Consider the following 18,439-nt stretch of genomic DNA (forward strand, 5'->3'; position numbering starts at 1 on the left):
CGGCCACGAAGAGGACATCGCGGCCGCAGCAGAAGCGGGCGGGTTCCCGCTCGCAGGGCACCACTCGCTGGGACCCGAAGGGGTGCAGGTTGTAAAGCCGCACCATGCTCCCCGCACGGCACCACAGACCCGGCCGCCACCCCCGCCCCGTGCCCGCCTCCCGGCCAGGGCCGCCCTCGGGCCCGGCCCTCGCCGCGGTGCGGGCGGGGCCGGAGCAGTCCCCGGCGGCTGGGGCTTTCCGTCTGCTGGGTGCAACAAAAGCGGCGGGTTTGTATCTAAATACAGGCATTTTCTTTACAAGTCCGTAGGTTGTGCTAACCCGGTGTGCTCTGCGGGCAGCCGTTACAAGGACTTCTGAAAATGGTTCGCTTCTGGGGTGTCTTTAGCCCAGGGAGCCCTTTTTCTCCCTCCTGGTTTTGCAGAACGTGTAGGGAAGGGAAAAAACAAAGCCAAACCTGCCAAACCCCACAACAAAACCCTAAGGGTTTTTCTCCTATTCAGGACTAAAAAAACCACCCTTAAACTAGTGGGTCAGCAGCTTTTGCCTGAACTGTGTCCTGTGATTTAACTGTTCCTATAAAGCCACATTCACTTGAACATACTGTTAAAACATTAGCATTTTTGTTTACTAGGCTAACGTAGGAATGTAAAAACGGCAATGCCCTTTTAAAGCAGGTAACAGATCTGCTCTTTTATCTTCCTTTTATCTGAATCAAATGCAGGGGACTGCGTTGGTTGGAAAATTTTACTTTTTCCTCCACATAATGTCATCCTCTGCCCCCTCTCCCTCCCCTTTTTAAAGTAACAAGTTTGATGTCATTAGCAAGTAATTTGGTAGTAAGGAGTAGCTCTATTCAAAAGTGCACTGGCATCTGCCATAGTTAGGTAAATTACTTCAGTACAGTATTATTTGGGTTAACAAATTCTGGGGATTTAAATGCAAATATTCTGCAAAACCAGCCTTACAGGGAATGTGGCTTTAGGTTCCTTTGTCTTGTATAGTCAGACTTGGAATAGTAACGGTGTCCTTGTTGTGATCACAGGAAAGTGCACACAATGTCCTGATTTCTTCTATAATTTACACATGACTAGATGCTACCAAAACCTGCAACCTAAAACGGTCTGTCCTTAATGAGTACATACACAAAGAAAAACCCAGAAGGTAGAACCTTTAAAACTTTATTTGAAAACAATTGAACAAGTGAACAGGGTTCTGCAATTCTTTTCTTTTTTTTTTTTAGTAAGTTTTCACAGACCTCAGTTTTCTAAATACTCATCTGCTTCTTCAGCCTCTGTTTCCACTGAATCTATGCCGACTTCTTCGTAGTCTTTTTCAAGGGCAGCCAGATCTTCCCGGGCTTCAGAAAATTCTCCTTCCTCCATTCCTTCCCCAACATACCAGTGTACGAAGGCACGCTTAGCATACATGAGATCAAATTTGTGATCGAGGCGAGCCCATGCTTCAGCAATAGCAGTTGTGTTACTCAGCATGCAGACAGCCCGCTGCACCTTGGCGAGGTCACCGCCCGGCACCACAGTTGGAGGCTGGTAATTAATGCCCACCTTCAAGAAAACAAATGAAAATTTTCCTGATGAGTGCTAAGGCTTAAAGACTTATTTCTGTTAACGCTTAAAAATCACTATGATTATGAAGAAATAAAATAGCTTGCAGTTAGAATGACTGTTACCACTGAACACTATATAATTCCTAACAATTCAAACATCGGGCTCTTAAAGCGCTCTGTACGTACCTTGAATCCAGTTGGGCACCAGTCCACAAATTGAATTGTACGTTTAGTCTTGATAGTAGCGATGGCGGCATTGACGTCTTTGGGAACAACATCACCTCTATATAACATACAGCAGGCCATGTATTTGCCGTGGCGAGGGTCGCATTTTACCATCTGGTTGGCAGGTTCAAAGCAAGCGTTGGTGATCTCGGCCACAGATAACTGCTCGTGATAGGCTTTTTCAGCCGAGATGACAGGGGCGTATGTTACCAGGGGGAAGTGGATGCGTGGGTATGGAACAAGGTTAGTTTGAAATTCTGTCAGATCTACGTTAAGGGCTCCATCAAAACGCAGTGAAGCTGTGATGGATGAAACAATTTGCCCAATTAATCGGTTTAAATTGGTGTAAGTGGGACGTTCAATGTCAAGGTTACGACGACATATATCGTAAATGGCTTCATTATCTACCATGAAGGCGCAGTCTGAATGCTCTAATGTTGTGTGGGTAGTTAGGATTGAGTTGTAAGGTTCCACCACAGCCGTGGAAACTTGTGGTGCTGGATAGATCGCAAACTCTAGTTTAGATTTTTTTCCATAATCAACAGAGAGCCTTTCCATGAGCAGAGATGCAAACCCTGAACCAGTGCCTCCTCCAAAACTATGAAAGATAAGGAAACCTTGCAGCCCTGTACACAGATCGGCCTATAATGGGGTGGGGGAAAAAAAAAAGGGAGAAAAAAAAAGTTACTGATGATTTTGGATAAAGCAGTATTAAAATAATAATTTCTTTTACGTTTCTTAGTTTTAAATTGTTAGAATAAAAAAACCCAGCATTTTTGGAAGGGGGTCATCCTCTTTTCTTGCGTCTTTTACTCAAAAGTACCAGTGCTTCCTCGTAAACCTTTCTGAATATTTTAATATTTAAAAGTTGCTTATTGTCTTTGATGCCATTTTAATCCTACTCTAAGGAGACCAGCTGTGCATCACTGTGGCAAATGATTATAAATTACAGCTGAGTTGCAGCTTTAGAATCTGTTTATGTTTCCATTCTAGCTTTCAGCAAGTATCATTAGATGTTGAAAACCAAGGGTTTTTTAAAATTTTTGTAATTTTAACTAGACAATCACTATTGAATCATACCATCCTACAGGAGTTTCTCACAACGCAATGTCAAGATAAAAAACTAGAAAAGTAATTAAAATTGCTAAGTGTTCAACCTAAACCTGAGGTTCAGGGTACTAGAAATATTTTGCATGACATATAATGGCATGATTCAAACTGAAAATAACAAAAAAAAAGTATAAAAGTATTTCAGAGCCTAAAAATTTTAAGTTTTACTGACTGCATTTTTATTTAACTGGGGGGGTGGAGCAAGGAGCTAGTAGTTTTGTTTTGTTTTAAACAATCAACTTTGCGCAAAATTCTTAGGGAAAAACACAGCAAGCCATCATTATAGATAGCTACACAGCTGTATCAATTACTGACCTGCAGCATGAATTCTTACCAGTTTGCGAATGCGGTCTAGCACTAGATCAACAATCTCTTTTCCAATAGTATAATGGCCTCTGGCATAATTATTGGCTGCATCCTCTTTCCCAGTAATGAGCTGCTCAGGATGGAATAACTGCCTATATGTGCCTGTACGCACTTCATCTACAAAGAAACAAAATACCACAACATAAATTTGATCTGTTCATTTCTGTGTGTGCTGCCTAGTGATTACACACTAAATGTGCATCTCAAAAGAGTGCAGACAGCATCCCTGGCTAAATACAGCTTGTCTGACTGGCCTATAAAGTTGGCACAACTTCAGCCCTTTTGCTTAGGGGAAAACATCAGGCACTAACAAAGCAGGATTTGCACCCGAGAACACAGAGGTCACTCAAAAAAGTACAGACAAGATTCTGGATAGCAATTAAACAAAACCCTGGATACAGTGCAGCAGTCTAGAAAGATTATCCAAGCTGTAAAAAAGTTCTGTTCTTTTTCAGATGATGTTACCTGTAGACTATTATTTCATTTCTTCCAAATAATAACCTCAAATGTCAAAAAAACACCCAGACACACATCTTTTACAATCTACAGCATTCTGAGCAAACAGAAAAGACTGCAGGGAATCTGTAGGGGATCTTCACTTTTACACTTAAGATCTTTACTTTTGGGTACATACCAACTACAGTTGGCTCAAGGTCCACAAACACGGCTCTGGGAACATGTTTACCAGCTCCTGTCTCACTGAAGAAAGTGTTAAATGAATCATCTCCAGGTCCCGCAGTTTTATCCTCTGGCATTTGACCATCAGGCTGGATCCCATGTTCAAGACAATACAATTCCCAACATGCATTGCCAATCTGAACACCAGCCTGACCAACGTGGATGGATATGCATTCACGCTGCAAATTAAAAACAGAACAATAATAATGAGATATGGGGCTACCCGTCTTCTAGATTTTATTCTCATAACTAGCTACCTGTGGGTCGTATCTTTGCATGATCTTTCTAAGCTGCTGTATTAGTTTAGTTGGAGGTGTCCCTGGCCATGACAGGAGTGTTGCATTGAGATGATCTTTAAGGTCCCTTCCAACGCAAACCATCCTGTGATTCTGTGATTCCCTGTCTGCTCCTGAATGAGAATTTAACTGATCAAATCGTCTGCTGCTGGCATGACTCTACTCATCTTAGTTGACCTGAACTGACTTTGAGAATATTGGAAGATCTTAAAGACCACATAGTCTCTACAAACACATATGGTAAATACAGATTCATCATTCCTTACCATGCCACATATATATTATATCTTTAACATTCTGCCTGGTCTCTGTTTCACCTCCCTTTAGTTTTGGAAGGCTTCTTTATATAGTATTGCCTTGATTTATTGCTAAATAGTATACTGGGTAACCACTGCAAGAATCTTTTCTGTACTGGACCACTTGATATGTTTTATTTTATAATCATAGAGAGATATCTAGCCCCTGGCAATTCATACATATTTATGTTCCTCTTTGAAATCAGCTGAGACTCAATCAGATGTCATCTGCCCACGTTTAGGCAGCTCCTTTGATTCTAAGCAACTGCACCATGAATGTTTGATCTCTCAATATCTCAATTTTGTCCTATACTTCGACAGAAATACACTGTTTTCCTAGCTGTTACAGTTTATCTAGAAAAAAGCAGAGATGGAAAAGAGAAAGCAGGGTGTCTGGTCTGCTCTGTCGTGTTTCTTGACAGCTTAATCAAAGCTTGTATCCTCGATCCTACGTTTTAAACCTCCCCCCGCGCAGCGGCGCCTCGGGAGCCTTTCGCCAGCGGGTCCATCCCCGCTCCCGCCTCAGCCCCGCCCCTCACCGCCGCGCGCGCGATGTCTACCAACCACCGCCAGCCCCGCCCCCCTCCAGCGTGTCCCGCCCCAGCCGTTGGCTGCCGCCCAGGCTCCTCTCCGCTAATTGGCTACGCTTTCCCGCCCTCCCTGCCGCCCGCCTCGGGCCTCAGCCCCGCGGTCCCCGCCGGGAACGGACCTCTTACCTTTTCGTATCGCTAATCGCCGGCCAGCTTCTGTGCCTCCCCCCCCGCCTTGAACTATTAACTCGCTAATATTAATATTATTAATGTAATAATAACAAACTAACTTCTCCCCGATCCTTTTGCCGCACTGCTACCGCGGGGAGAACTGCCTCCAAGCCCGTCCGCAGCACGCGCAGCTACAGCCCCCTCAGACTGCCGCCGCCGCACTCTCAAACGCCCGGCCCTTCCCGTCCCTTTTCCTTTCCGTTTTCTCCTTTCCCTCCCCAGCCGCGGGGCCCGCTCCCCACCATGACGCCGCGCTAAGCCCAGTTGGTCCGGCCCGCCGCGCCTTCTCCGCCGCCTCCGCCGCCGCCGCCCGTCGAACTGCGCCAACTGTCAAGGTTCAACGGCCTCCAGCTCCTCGCGCTCGTGTGCTGCCTCCCCATTGGCTGTAACCCGGGGCGGTCCCGAGGCGAGAGGAGACCCCTGATTAGCTGAGGGCGCCCTTGTCCCCCACGTGGGGCGATGATTGCCATTTGCTATCCCGACGGCGCGCGAGCCGGATTGTGGCCGGGGCTCTGAGCGGGCGGGCGCGCGCCTCAGCCGCGGGCCCTGAGGTGAGGTCGGGAGGCGGCCTTCGCTGGGCCGGGACCGGGACCAGGGCCGGGGCCGTGTGCCGCCCCGCCAGGGGACGGTTGCGAGGCACTGGCTCAGGGCCGTTGTGGAGACCGGGCGAGGGCTGAGTGTGTCAGGGAGCCGGCTGTTGGGCGAGCAAAGTGGGGTGTCCAGAGCTGCAGTGAGCACACTTGGCTGTGTCCTGGGGTAGTGGCCGTGCCACGGAAAGGGACGACATTCCTTTCCTTTCCTTCCCTTTTTCTCCCTTTCCTTTTAAATCGCACTTATCTTTAATTGGCCGGCATATTTCCTGTCATGCTCCCTGTGGGGTATTTCTGCCTGGAGGTTTTTGCTGGGTGGGTACATGAGGCTGGAGTGAAGGTTGGTGAATGAACCGTGGCAAACGCTCTGTGAAATTTTTAACTAGCAGCAGAGGAGATAATTTTTTTGTAGCGTTAGTTATGCCTAACAGGCCAAAGGAAATCTCATGGAAATCTCACAGAAACCTAACTAGAAGTCTTCATTTATTTTAACCTACTTCTAGTCAAGGTTGGACAGGAAGGTGTTACAATCAAATAGTCCTTGCTTTTTTTTTCTTTAACTTAGGCATAGCCTTGCACAATAGAAATATTCAATCTAGATCATTATCTTTATGACAGTGAATGGAAGTTGAAGAAAAAACTTGAGAGAGCTGCCTGAAAGTTGGAATGGGAAAATAAATTCCCTGTTATAAATGTCTAGGTTTTCACATTGTACTCCTGTAAATTGTATCCTTGCTCTGTATTTTAAAAAGACATTGCTGAGCAAAAGATGTTCTCTGTTTCAGGGGTCTATAAGGCTGGGTTTCAGGTTATTGGGGATACTTAAGTTCTGTGTGTCTGTAAAATACAAGCAAGTTATCTGTGGTTCTAGGAGAAAATAAAACCTTTCAAAAGAAACTACAAAACTCAATATGTGTTTTGTTGATGGGATTTTTAATTTTTTTTTAAGATTGATGCTAGAGTAATATTTCTATGAGATACAGTAGTTCCAACACAACCTATACACATTTTTTTTTTTTTATATGAGGCTTTCAGTAATTTACAACCTATACAAAATTTGTTGGCAAAGTTTTAAGGGTAAGTAATGAAAAAGCTGGGATTTGGTTTCTTTTTGTTGTTGTTTGTGGTTTTTTGGTTTGTTGTTTTGTGTTTTGGGTTGTTTTTTTTTTACATTAACCTGCATCTTTAGATAAAACTGAGTAATTTTCCTTCATCTACTATACAGGTTTATCCAAGACTGCTGCACAGACCCCTTTTTGACAAAACATTTATTCCAATGGACAGCAGTGGCTGCCTCAGTGACTTTGTGGAAGTATTTATTTTCAATTATTTAATGGAATGGAACGGCATCCTGTAATGGTGGGTGAAAGTATTCAGTTTTTAGCAAAGGAAGCTTTTAAAACTTGGTGGTTTTTGTTGGGGATTTTTTGACAGTAGGTCAATGAAGAAGAAAAATTCTATTTTCCTTATGCGTTGCTGGTTGGACCAAGTATCTATTTGACTTAAATGACGGCTCATTTGTTTAGTTTTTGAGAGAAGCTGTAGAACTACGGAGTGATTTCACTCAAGTGACATGAAAATATTTTTTGAAAGGCTGTATTCTGCAGGGACATAAATGTTTGTGACTATCACCGGCCCGGGCAATGGTTAATGAGTTCATACACTAAAAAAAGCACACGGTACGTTGCTGAGAACCATTGAAGTATCTATGTATTAGAGGTGCTACTTTCTGAAGCAGACTTTTATTATAACACTTTCAGAAATCGCATTCTGACAACCTCATGCCTTCCCCTTTGCATCCTTTATCATTCTCTTGCCGTCTTTGTAAACTCATCAACGTTTTCTTGCCTATAACTTAGGTTAATTGCAGGTGTTTTCCACCGCTGCGAACGGGTTACTGCAGCGCCGCCCCTCGCGGCTGGCAGGGCGGCCTGAGGTGGCGGGGGCGGGACAGAGGCGTCCCCGCCCCTCCGCCGTGTCCTCATTGGCCAGCACCTGGGAGGCCTCCGGCCGGGATTGGTGGTTGCCCGCTGGGGTCTGGCGCGCGGGTGGACGACCGGGGCGGTGCGCAGCGGGTTCGGCGGGAGCGCGGCTGCCGCCATGTCGTGGAGGCTGCCCAAGTGAGGCGGGGGTGAGGGGGGGATTGACGCGCCGGTCCTGCCCAGCCTTATCCTGTACCGGGCTGGTCACTGCTGGTCTGTACCTGTGCCGCGCCGGGCCAGTCCGTACCGCGCCGGGCCCTGCCTGCGCTCGGCCGCTCCGTGCCATACCCTGCGGACGGGGCGGGCTGAGGTGTCTAGCGTAGAAACTCGGAGCCCCCGCCGCCCTGTCCTTGTCGGTGCTGGTGCCAAGGTTGCTAGCGCGGCTCGGGCGTTCGGGCAGGGTCCCCTCGGCAGGGCAGCGGCAAAATGGCGGCCGGCTAACCCCTGGCTGGTTCCGCTGCTGCGGGCTCGGAGCACAGGATCTCCTTCGTTCTGTCAGAGGAAACGGAATTCCGGTTATACAGTAGCTTTAGATATCATTTGCAAAAGAAACCAAGGCTCATTATGCCGAGCTGTGAGTAACTGTTGTATGGAAGCAGTAATTGGCAGTACTCTTAAATTATTTCAGTGCCACAGTGAGGTAATTTTGGGATATACCAAAGGTCATGATTATTAGGCATCCGCTGAAACTTGTAGTGAGATTTTATTGTTAGGTAGTATTTGATTAAAACGATTGTTAGTATGTGGATCTTCACTCCATCGTGCCTCAAATGTGTGGCCAGAGCTTGCTCTGTGCCATGAGGCCAGTTATACCTCTTTCCCCACCAAAGGGGCACTGGGCTGACCAAGATACACAGCATAATTACCTGGGTCACGTTGGAGTAGCTGATTAATGCCTGTTATAAAGTGGTAATAACAGATGTCAAGGTGTGATGGTAAGCTTAATAAATACATAGGGAACAGCTGGTTTAGCATTTCAGCTTTTGTGGATACAGGCATGAAATTACACAGAGTTAATCAGTTACAAACAGGGGATTTTAACTTCAGTTGAGGAAAACCAGCATTAGGAAAATATATGGAAATTTTGCTGTGCTAGGTATAATTTGACATATAACTAATTCTGGAGAATTCTTAATGTTGTTGACAAAGATAATCCTCTGAGGGAAGGTAGGGCAGAATGCACAAATACTGTAGTTTAGTCACTAGTGAGCTCTTTATTGTAATTGACTTAAACTGACTAATTGGGAATTAAAAAACATCAGACAAAGTTTTCTCCTAATATGAAACTTTTAAATGTTTCCAGGTAGATATTGTCTGAATAAAGGTGTACATCTGGGGCTTATAGGTAGCTTTATATCAAGTGGTAAAATAGTTTGAGGAAATAATAGTTCTATTACTCAAGTAATTGTCCAGTATTTCACACTTACTTTCTGCAGAGATTCTGCAAGAGGATGCTCTCAACAGAACATCTCCAGAAGAGAGAGAAACTATTCCCGTTTTCCATCTTCTGACTTTTACTCCAGTCTTGGGTTGGAAGACATTCTCTCTGTAGGTGACACTTCTGGAGCAGAGGATGATACAGACTCGGCTATCTTATATGGAACTTTGCGAGGAAGTGTTGTTGGATTACGATACTACACGGGGATTGTAAGTGCATAATAAAGCCAAAGAAAAAGTTGTTGGCAGCTTTGGAAAACGTGTGTTTAATTAAATTTTAAAAATTCCTCAAACTCTTGACCAAGTATAATATTAATAGATTTTATTTTTTTTTTAACTTGATGTATTTGTCATTCTTCATGGGAAGTACTTAATCTAAAGCTTTATTTTGAAATTTAGTTACGGTAGCAAGCTTTCAAATCTGGTTTAGTTGTTTGGTAGGTCTGCTCACCCCCATAATGCAAAAGAAAAGTGACAGAAAACAAGAAATTAGGTAGGTCTTTCAACTGTTTACATGGACAAGAAGGGATGTTTGTTCCCTTACAAAATGCGTTAGCAGTTGAAGGTAGTTCTTGCTTTTAGGAATACTTTTGAAATTGTTGACATCTATCAGCTAGCTCTTTTGTAATGCTTTTGTAGACTGACTGAACAGAATGCAATACCAAATTAATCTTTAAGCTTCACAATATTTAAGTAAATGTATATTAGATATTTCTGCCAATAATCTGCAACTAAATGGATGTGTTCTGGTGTTTCTTTGTTTTGCTTTGTTAGGTTAATAACAATGAAATGGTTGCACTTCAGAGAGAGCCCAATAATCCTTATGATAAAAATGCAGTGAAAGTAAATAATGTGAATGGAGACCAGGTGGGCCATATAAAAAAAGAACTAGCAGCAGCATTGGCAGGCATTATGGATAACAAACTAGCATTAATTGAAGGGTAAGTGTGAAGATTATGCTTTTGGTTTAATAAATTTAAGTAATGGAAACTTTTTTTTTTGGTTGCTACACTAGCAAATTTTGAAAACTGTAAGTGTTTTCTTTGGACAGGAATGACAGCTCTTCATAATAAGATAAAGGTACATGTTTTCAGACTGTTATTCAGTTGAACTACTTGCATACAGCTCATTCTTTCCCATAAATGATAAATGTAGAGACAATGAGAGCAAATTCCCTAAAGATTTTTGTGAAACTCTTAAATTAACTGCATGTGGTGGTTTGTATAAAAGATTTACACAGTATGAGTACTAACACCTATCTGGAACATTGTGTGTTTCAGTAAAAATACACACTTTGGGAGCAACTCTTGCTGAATAAATAAAAAGGTTTATTCTAAAAATCTAAACAATTAAAAGATTACTGCTGTTTTTTTTTTTTCCTGCTTTTTATCAGGGTTGTCCCTTATGGAGCAAAAAATGCCTTTACCATGCCCGTACAAATGAGCTTTTGGGGAAGAGAAGAGAACAAGGAGGCAGTGCTAGATCAGTTAAAAAACCATGGATTTAAATTGGCTCCTCCTCTGAAAGGTAAGCCTTGAAATTTGATTATTTTTTTTTTTTCCTTTTTAAAATAATCATATTGAGTTTGCCACTGGTTGGAAGAAAAGTTTAAGGCCTTAGTCCTCATTATAGTCTTATCATTCACAAAATTATTTTTAAGCTTAGCTGGGGAATAATGCAGAGTACACAGCTGTTAATTTTAAATTTCATAGAAAGTGTACTTTTGTGTCCTGTGTTCTGTGTTACCTGCCAGCAATTGGAGATGTATTTGAGCAACCTCAGATGTATTCTCGATTCCATAAGTTCCTTAAAAATCCATAATGATTCCCTGCGTTTCTCCAAAGTAAAAAAAATGAATTTTTTTTTTTTTTTAAGAAACACATTAGGCCCTTTCATAGGGTGAGGGTTTCAGGGGCAGTGCTGCTTTTTAGCAGAGTGCTAGGATGTGTATCCTACTAGTGAGGTGTGAGCAAATAGAGACGAGATGTCTGAACAAATAAGCTTAGCAGACCTGATACTTTGCAGAGCCAGACTCGCACCAAAAGCACCCATGCTCCTGCTGGGCTCTCTGGGAGCAGTGGTAGGCAGGAACACAGATGAATGTAGACGTAAACAGTTGGTGTGGGATAGATCTGCTTTACATATAGCAAGATTCCAGTTTTTATCTTATAGGTTCTATTGAGCATAGTTAACAGAAAAAGAGAGTTTGGAGTAAAAAAACATTTTGTGTTATCAGTCATCGTATGGTTACCGAGTCAAACTTCATGTAACACAGCAATTTCTGAGAAACAAACAGTTGCTATCTCAAAGGATCCCAACCCATCGCTCGTTGCTGTGAGTCTTACAAAGCTTTGTGGAAAGCCTGTGTGGGCCATTGAAAGTAAAGGATAAACTGAGGCTAAAAGACAAGTGGTGAAAGATACTGTCTTACAGCCCACAATCTGATCAGCATCGTTACTCATGAGTCAGGTTGAGATTGGGAAGTTGTCATACTTCTGTGTTTCAAAATGCTATCCTTTTAATGACATGTAGGTTCAGAATGGGGTTTTGGATCAAAATGGATTTCCGGGAGAGCTGGTCCAAGTTATAGTGCTCCAGTTCATGCTGCTGTGCAGTTGACAACTGAACAGGTTTGCATTTCATGCTTAAACACTGGGAAGTTGAAATTTTAACACTGGGGGGTCTTTAACTTTTTCATCAAGGAAACTGTGCTCATGAGGGAGGTTATGGTTATTCAGTAATTTTTTTACGTTGTTGTGGTGGTGAGATCTTACCTCAGTCTTGATGCTTTACCAGATAACAAGTATGTTAAATTCTCAAATGAAAATAAAATCCGACTTATCTTGAGATTTGGTCCAGAGTGGTAGGGGAAGGGTTGAGGGGTGGTTTGTTTTGCGTTTTGCTTCTTGTTTGCCCTTTCAAATTAGGGTGAGGTAGTTACTTTAGTGAGTGTTGTAGAAGGATGTGAATATATTCAGCCACTACTTCTCAAGCTCTGGCTTGTATTGGCGTGTGTTTGTCTTGGAAAAACTGAACTGAATTTTTATATAGCTGTAGCTAACAAACATATTCCAGGAAATCAGGTCTAAAGTGGTAGACCTATCTATACTGATTACCATATGACACGTAATTGTAATTTAATAGAATCATTGGTTAGTTATTGAGATTATTTTCAATTGCAATAATTTTAATGGCTGTTTTTGTGTTCATTTATGCAGCTTAAGAGTGAATTTGACAAATTGTTTGAGGATCTGAAGGAAGATGATAAAAGTTGTGAAATGGAAGGAGCAGAGGTATTTCTTAAGTTAGAACTCTTTTCTATGAAAATATAAATACTTAGACATTTACATGCATATTTGGCTTTGTCTGGGCACTGGAGATTTTTGAATCGGAAACAAATTCAGTAGATACAAAGGACTTTATAAAAAAAATTTTCTTCCAAAAATGGGATGTCTTATTTAATATGCAAATAGTGCATAACCTATCTCTTTAATTTGCAGGCTGTTGGCACACTCTTGCTTCCCCATCAGAAGCAGGCTTTAGCTTGGATGGTTTCACGTGAGAACAGTAATGATTTGCCGCCATTTTGGGAAGAGAGAAATGACTTCTATTACAATATACTTACAAATTTTGCAGAAAAGCAGCGACCTAAAAATGTTCTTGGAGGAATATTGGCTGATGACATGGGACTGGTAATAATAATGTTTGAAATTTTTTTATGCAGAATGTGCATGCGTATTTCTTGATTGGTTGGTCATTTGGTCTGTTTTAACCTGTATAAATTATGATGTTCTTTTCTGTTATGCAGGGTAAAACTCTTACTACTATTGCATTGATTCTCACAAATTTTCAAGATGGCAAGCCTCTTCCTGTTGAAAAGATCACAAGTGATAAGTGTTATGAGGTAAGATAAGAGAAAAAGATTGTTTTAACAGACTTAATATAGCAGTTAAAAAAACATGCCTAGTAACTTTCTGTATGGTGAACTTTGTATACATTTTGTAGAGAAAGTTATTCAAGTACAGGAATAGGGTGGATTAGTTGAAGGTAGGTGGAGTATGTTATTTCAGAGGGTATAACTGAGATGTAGACTGTGTTAACTTTGGAGTATATGCTTCAGTATACTCTAGGGAAGACTTTATGAAGGCATAAATATTTTCAATTTGAGGTTTATAAATTCTTGCATTTCTTCTAGATTTCTCCTATAGGCAAGTTGTGACTGCACAAATAGAAGTGGTGTTTTTTCTGAAGGTTTGCGTGTGTAGTTCCTGTGTGGTTTGGAGGAGATGCCTGAAACAACCAAAATAGCAAGCGGAGGGTCTTGGTATAAAGTACACAAATAAATAAATAAAACTTAGTTTGTATTTTTGCCAAATACTCAAAAAGAGAGGAAGCGAAACTGCAGTTAGTGAACTAAGAGCAATGTGCAAACTCTTCTTAGGTGGTGTAGTTCAAGTGCTTTTTGCTTTTGTTATGATACAGTTTTGAAGATGATGAAATGCACTAAGTGCTAGAATTACATGATTCATTATGGAATATGGCCTGGCAGTAATAAGGCTGAGGGTTTTTGTTTCATTTTACTGTACTTATCTAAGTTTAACAAAATAATGCTTTGTGTTTCACTGCAGAATGTTAACTGGGAAGCGTTATTAGTGTATTTTCTTCCAAGGGCAGCTGTGTAGAGTGCATTTCTCTCTTCTGCCTCTCTACAGTGTCATTGATCTCTGTATGTGGCTACTAAAAAAAAAGTCTAGATTTTTCAGCATCTTTGCATGACTGTATGACTTCCTAGTGAGTGAGTCTTTCATGTTTCGGAGCAGTAATTAGTCACTGGCCAGATTAGTGCAATAATGTTATTGGCATTTTTTCCAGTTGCTTCATTATTAATTAAAGAATAAAAGTTTCCATTCCTCAATAGGAATCTGGTACTAACAGCATGAACAGCGTTGGACGCAGACTGTGTAAAGGTGACCGCAAATCATGAGAAGTCCAGTAATGTTTGCATGATAATTAATGTTATTAGCTGGAGTGCTATTAGTCTGTAGTCAGTGCTAGTCTTCACAAACTTGACAAACTGCGTATCTCAGAAGTATTTAAAACATTCCTTTAAAGAAGTTTCAGTTGACATATGAGAAGATCAAATGCCTTGTCAGAAAGTTGCACCCTGTCAGGAATGTTATCACATCCAGGAAATGGATTCTGGGTTCCTTTTCCTTTCTTTTCCTTCCTTGTAGATAAAACAGGAGGAGTTACACACCTGTTAGAATCTAGTTTCTTCAAACAGTGAACATTAGTAGTTAAACTGTAATTAGGTTCTGTATTAAGTCAGCTTTTTTTTGTAAATATTTTAAAGTAATGAGCAAATGACAAATATTTAGAAGGATTTTATCACACCTGTAATTTTCAGGTTATATTGGGAGAATTTTTAGATGTATATAAAAAATTATAGTTGCTCTTACTGTGTTTTGTAACTCATCATGCCCTTGAAAATGACCGAAGAAATGTATGGGGCTTGAAGTTTTGCAGTAACTTTCCCTCACTGTCCTCCCATACAAGGAATTTTAACATGCATGGTCTAACTGACAGCCAAGAGAAACAAAAGGGACTGATAAGGAGAGAACATGTTAGTGTGAACCAGCTCTGATGAAAGTTATTTTTATCAGTACTTGGGAAGGGACAAAATGCAGACTTTCATGGGGGTCAATGTGAGTGTCACCAGAAAATCAGAACCTTTACTAAAGCTGAAGTGCTGAGTAGCATCCAAGATGCTTTTTTTTTTTTTTTTTCCAGAGCATCCAGCATTTTAACAAATACTGTTTATAGCAGTGAGGAGAGAGCCTGTTTCTACTATTTAAACTGAGGAAGTTATGATAATGTCTTTCAAACCCTTACAGCCCCCCTGCCCCCATTGTTCTACATTACAATTGATGCCTATTTTTTGTGTCTTTGCAAGTTTTGCCATCTTCTGGATTGCTTTAAACTTTTTTTAGTATTTACAAAAAGTCTTTACTGAAGCTGAAATCTGGAATTCAAGCATGAATTTATTTACCTGAGTTATATCAAAATTCTTTCTGCAAGCACTGTTGCTTTCAGTTTTGATATTAACTGTCCTAATGCTTTCTCTTTACGTCTGCTTCTGATAGGCTTTTATTGGCGGGGCACAGAGGTGATGTTTTCCTCACTATCTGATAGAACACCTCAATAAAAAGCCCTACAACTAAACAGAACAAATACCCTGTTATCCCCCAACATCCCTCCATGCCCTATCTGTGATGTTACCACATTTTTTCTGTTACTGTTGCCATTATTCATTTAGTTCTGGGCAATGCAGAAACTATTAATAAGGTTTGACCTGTAAAAAAAACCTTTACCGTTTAGCATTATTTAAAGCTTCTTTGTAGAATTTTACCCTTACTGTTAACAGTACAAATTGTTTTTTCCTCTTTTTGACAATTTGTTTTTAATCACCTGCAAACTCAGTAAACATTTTCATAACTTTGTAAATATTTAATATTGTTTTAAGAGTATTTTTATTTTTCATTTGTGATTGTAGTATCAGTAGTACTTGTCCCATGCAGAACAGAGGTTGTTTTAAAGGAAGTTTGTGCTTTTTTGGTTTTGAGTTTTGCTAAAGCTGGTTTGGTGATCAAGCGGAAGAGTATGTATATTTTTCATAAATGCCAATTTCTTCTTTTTGAAGCCTCTAGCAATGTGATGGACCCTGGTGTTTCTAACATAAAAAAGTTTGAAAGTACTTCGTTGAAACACTCAAGTTGTCTTCCAAAAAGGTCGGTAGCTGGAGTAATCTTTTTGTTGGTTTGCTACTTGGATTTAAAAAAAATAATAGTGCTTGTGATTAACCTTAACCTGAAGTGTGTTCCTAGCTCTCTCTCACCTTTCAGTGTGATATACTTCTGCTTACATTTATTATGTGTTCTGTATCTGTGTTGCACTCTGACATATACTAAAAAAGCATTAACTCATTCTACGTGGCTTGTGCGACCGCATGCTTGGCTGTCTGCTCCAGTAATAAAGGTGTCTACTAACATCAGTGTGTGGCATCTAAGAAACTGGCTGTGAAATAATCTTTATACTAGTATCAAGTGGGCTTTCAAGGGGTTAAGAAATACTTTGCAGGCATGCTTCTGACAGAGACAGCTTTGAGCTGAAGAAGTCGTGAAGCTTACGAATGTGTCTGAACATCCCCACCACACTAGCCTCTTCCTATAATTGGTGTGAACTTCAGTTATCATATGTTCCAAATTTTATGGGCTTCATTCACTCTGCAGCTTTGAGTTCTCTGCTTTCCCTCTTTCTAAGCCTTCTAAGGAGAAAAAATTAAAATCGCATTGTTATCTTAGTTGCAATATCAAGTTCATTTGCTTTATGCTCTTGAGATTTAATACATAAATTCAAGCAGTAGTAGAGTTGGTTTTTTGGCGCTTTTTTTTTTTCTTTTTTAATGTGGATATCTTAGAGATAAAGCCAAGAAACCCAAATATTCAGGAAGCAGTGACTTGGGAGAGTCTGAAGAATGGCTGCCACCACAAACAAAAAGTAAGTTGCTTTTTTAGGTGGTTACTGTGGTACCTTGTGTCTTCCTTCCTGAAAAGCCAAACTGAAAAGGATTTATAATTAACTGGAAAAAGAATTAACTAAACTACATGGGGTGTGTTGTTTGGTTTTGTGGGGTTTTTTTTGTATTCAAACAAAACTTGAAGCAGAAGATTTTAGAAATTGCTGAATGGGAATGCAGTGTTTTAGTCCTAAGTGTTGTAGTTTATTTCCTTAGCTGAACAAGTGGTGGTGTGAGCAGGGTCAGATAGATGGTGAAAAATAGAATTGCCATGATTTTTAGAATTTTATATAGATTTCTCAGGGCAAGGACTGGGCTTGCCCTTGGGCTGGAAAAAAAAATTCAAAAAAATTAGGTCTTTAATCTTTTGTGGTAAATACCTGAAACGTGATCATGAAGAGGTGAGAATGTGTGTCATTTATTGAACTAAGTATCTTGCATGGAAAAAAAATGAGAGGGTACAGGTACTCTGGAGTAAGCAGTTAAGTTTAGGTTGAAGTACTTAGAGTGAAACCTGTGCTAAACTATTTGTTTTTAAATGACCAGTAGACTGCATTCCTCTGAGGATTCATAACCTGAAATAGATGTAGAAGATACTCTCTTTCTGCACACGCTCCTGTCAGCGTTCAAGGGGCATCTGATCTGGACGATGCTCTGAGCTGTACGGTTTAGTTTGAGGCAGTCCTGCGAGGAGCAGGGAGTTGGACTTGATGGTCCTTAAGTTGGGTCCCTTCCAACTTAAGATTCTACATTATTGTATTGGAGAGAAGTAATTTGGTTTATAGGTAGACTTCTATGAAATGTGTCATCAAGATAAATGCACGCATATGTTCTGCATGGTGTGAAACATCTATGTTTGGCTTTTTACAGCAACTTCCTGTCATGTCCAAGAAGACAAAAGCTTTGCATCTGTTCTTCAACCTTCATCTACTTGTTTAAAAAGACCAGCAAAGAGAAAAGGTAAATGAGGGTATAAACAGATAATATTAATTTCTGAGTTTTTTGAAGCTGAAGTATTATTCATATTTGACTTAATAAATAAACTTAAGTTTTTGTAAATTGCTTTGCTGTTCAGGTGAAGAAATATAGAAAGGACTTCAGGGAACCATAAGTTTCTTGAACTTCTATTTTGCTTTAAATTTCTCAGGTACTACTACTGTTCAGTCAGTTGAGAAGAAATGCTCTGATGTTGCCCCCAGAGCAACGCTGATTGTATGTCCACTGTCTGTCCTAAGCAACTGGATTGTAAGTGCTAAGCTCTTAATGTGTAAATGTGATATATGTTCGTTAGAATCCTGTAGAAATAGTACTCCCTCTAGTCTCTCATGCTAGCAAAAGGGCATGGTTTTCCTTTTTATGAAATGGAGCTGACTTCACAAGGGAGGCTTATTTGATAGAAATTTAAAAACTGGAGTATTGTAATGCGAGTGCAGTTCCATGAGTAGTGAGTTCACCGCTATCAGAAAGAGCGAGCTCACTTCCCATTCCTTGCTTATGACTAGGCAGATTCACTTCTGCATTTCTGGAACTTGTGGGAATTAACTTCTTAAACCAGAT

At 40.8% G+C, this 18,439-nt stretch overlaps 3 protein-coding genes across 9 annotated transcripts in view; 1 reads left to right on the plus strand and 2 right to left on the minus strand.

Moving 5' to 3' along the window:
* The window catches only part of HPS3 (Hermansky-Pudlak syndrome 3), a 16,011-nt gene extending 15,874 nt beyond the window's left edge, over positions 1 to 137 (minus strand). Inside the window, exon 1 of the mRNA XM_014945779.1 lies at positions 5 to 137. Within this exon, the coding sequence (XP_014801265.1) occupies positions 5 to 106 (102 nt within the window). The 5' untranslated portion in view covers positions 107 to 137. The remainder of the gene's footprint in view (positions 1 to 4) is intronic.
* The window catches only part of HLTF (helicase-like transcription factor), a 34,955-nt gene that overhangs the window by 1,919 nt on the left and 14,597 nt on the right, over positions 1 to 18,439 (plus strand). For 3 of the 7 annotated variants that reach the window (XM_014945804.1, XM_014945805.1, XM_014945803.1), the window contains 12 exons: positions 9,306 to 9,516; positions 10,081 to 10,247; positions 10,700 to 10,833; positions 11,839 to 11,936; positions 12,525 to 12,599; positions 12,807 to 12,998; positions 13,115 to 13,210; positions 14,225 to 14,273; positions 16,007 to 16,094; positions 16,784 to 16,863; positions 17,753 to 17,842; positions 18,030 to 18,127. In XM_014945804.1, the coding sequence (XP_014801290.1) occupies positions 10,096 to 10,247; positions 10,700 to 10,833; positions 11,839 to 11,936; positions 12,525 to 12,599; positions 12,807 to 12,998; positions 13,115 to 13,210; positions 14,225 to 14,273; positions 16,007 to 16,094; positions 16,784 to 16,863; positions 17,753 to 17,842; positions 18,030 to 18,127 (1,152 nt within the window). In that variant the 5' untranslated portion in view covers positions 9,306 to 9,516; positions 10,081 to 10,095. Of the gene's footprint in view, positions 1 to 7,139; positions 7,247 to 7,887; positions 8,083 to 8,112; positions 8,444 to 9,305; positions 9,517 to 10,080; positions 10,248 to 10,699; positions 10,834 to 11,838; positions 11,937 to 12,524; positions 12,600 to 12,806; positions 12,999 to 13,114; positions 13,211 to 14,224; positions 14,274 to 16,006; positions 16,095 to 16,783; positions 16,864 to 17,752; positions 17,843 to 18,029; positions 18,128 to 18,439 lie in introns of those variants that run through there. The other 4 variants (XM_014945808.1, XM_014945802.1, XM_014945806.1 and 1 more) reach the window with 4 other exon arrangements.
* LOC106890182 (tubulin alpha-3 chain) lies at positions 1,219 to 6,140 on the minus strand. The gene is made up of 5 exons (XM_014945809.1): positions 5,540 to 6,140; positions 3,901 to 4,123; positions 3,235 to 3,383; positions 1,752 to 2,432; positions 1,219 to 1,563 (listed from the first exon to the last, which is right to left on the minus strand). Exons 1-5 carry the CDS (start codon positions 5,540 to 5,542, stop codon positions 1,258 to 1,260), a joined length of 1,362 nt encoding a protein of 453 aa, XP_014801295.1. The 5' UTR covers positions 5,543 to 6,140; the 3' UTR covers positions 1,219 to 1,257.

This window comes from Calidris pugnax, unplaced genomic scaffold, assembly GCF_001431845.1.
Source record: "Calidris pugnax isolate Ruff unplaced genomic scaffold, ASM143184v1 scaffold111, whole genome shotgun sequence".
NCBI lineage: Eukaryota > Metazoa > Chordata > Aves > Charadriiformes > Scolopacidae > Calidris > Calidris pugnax.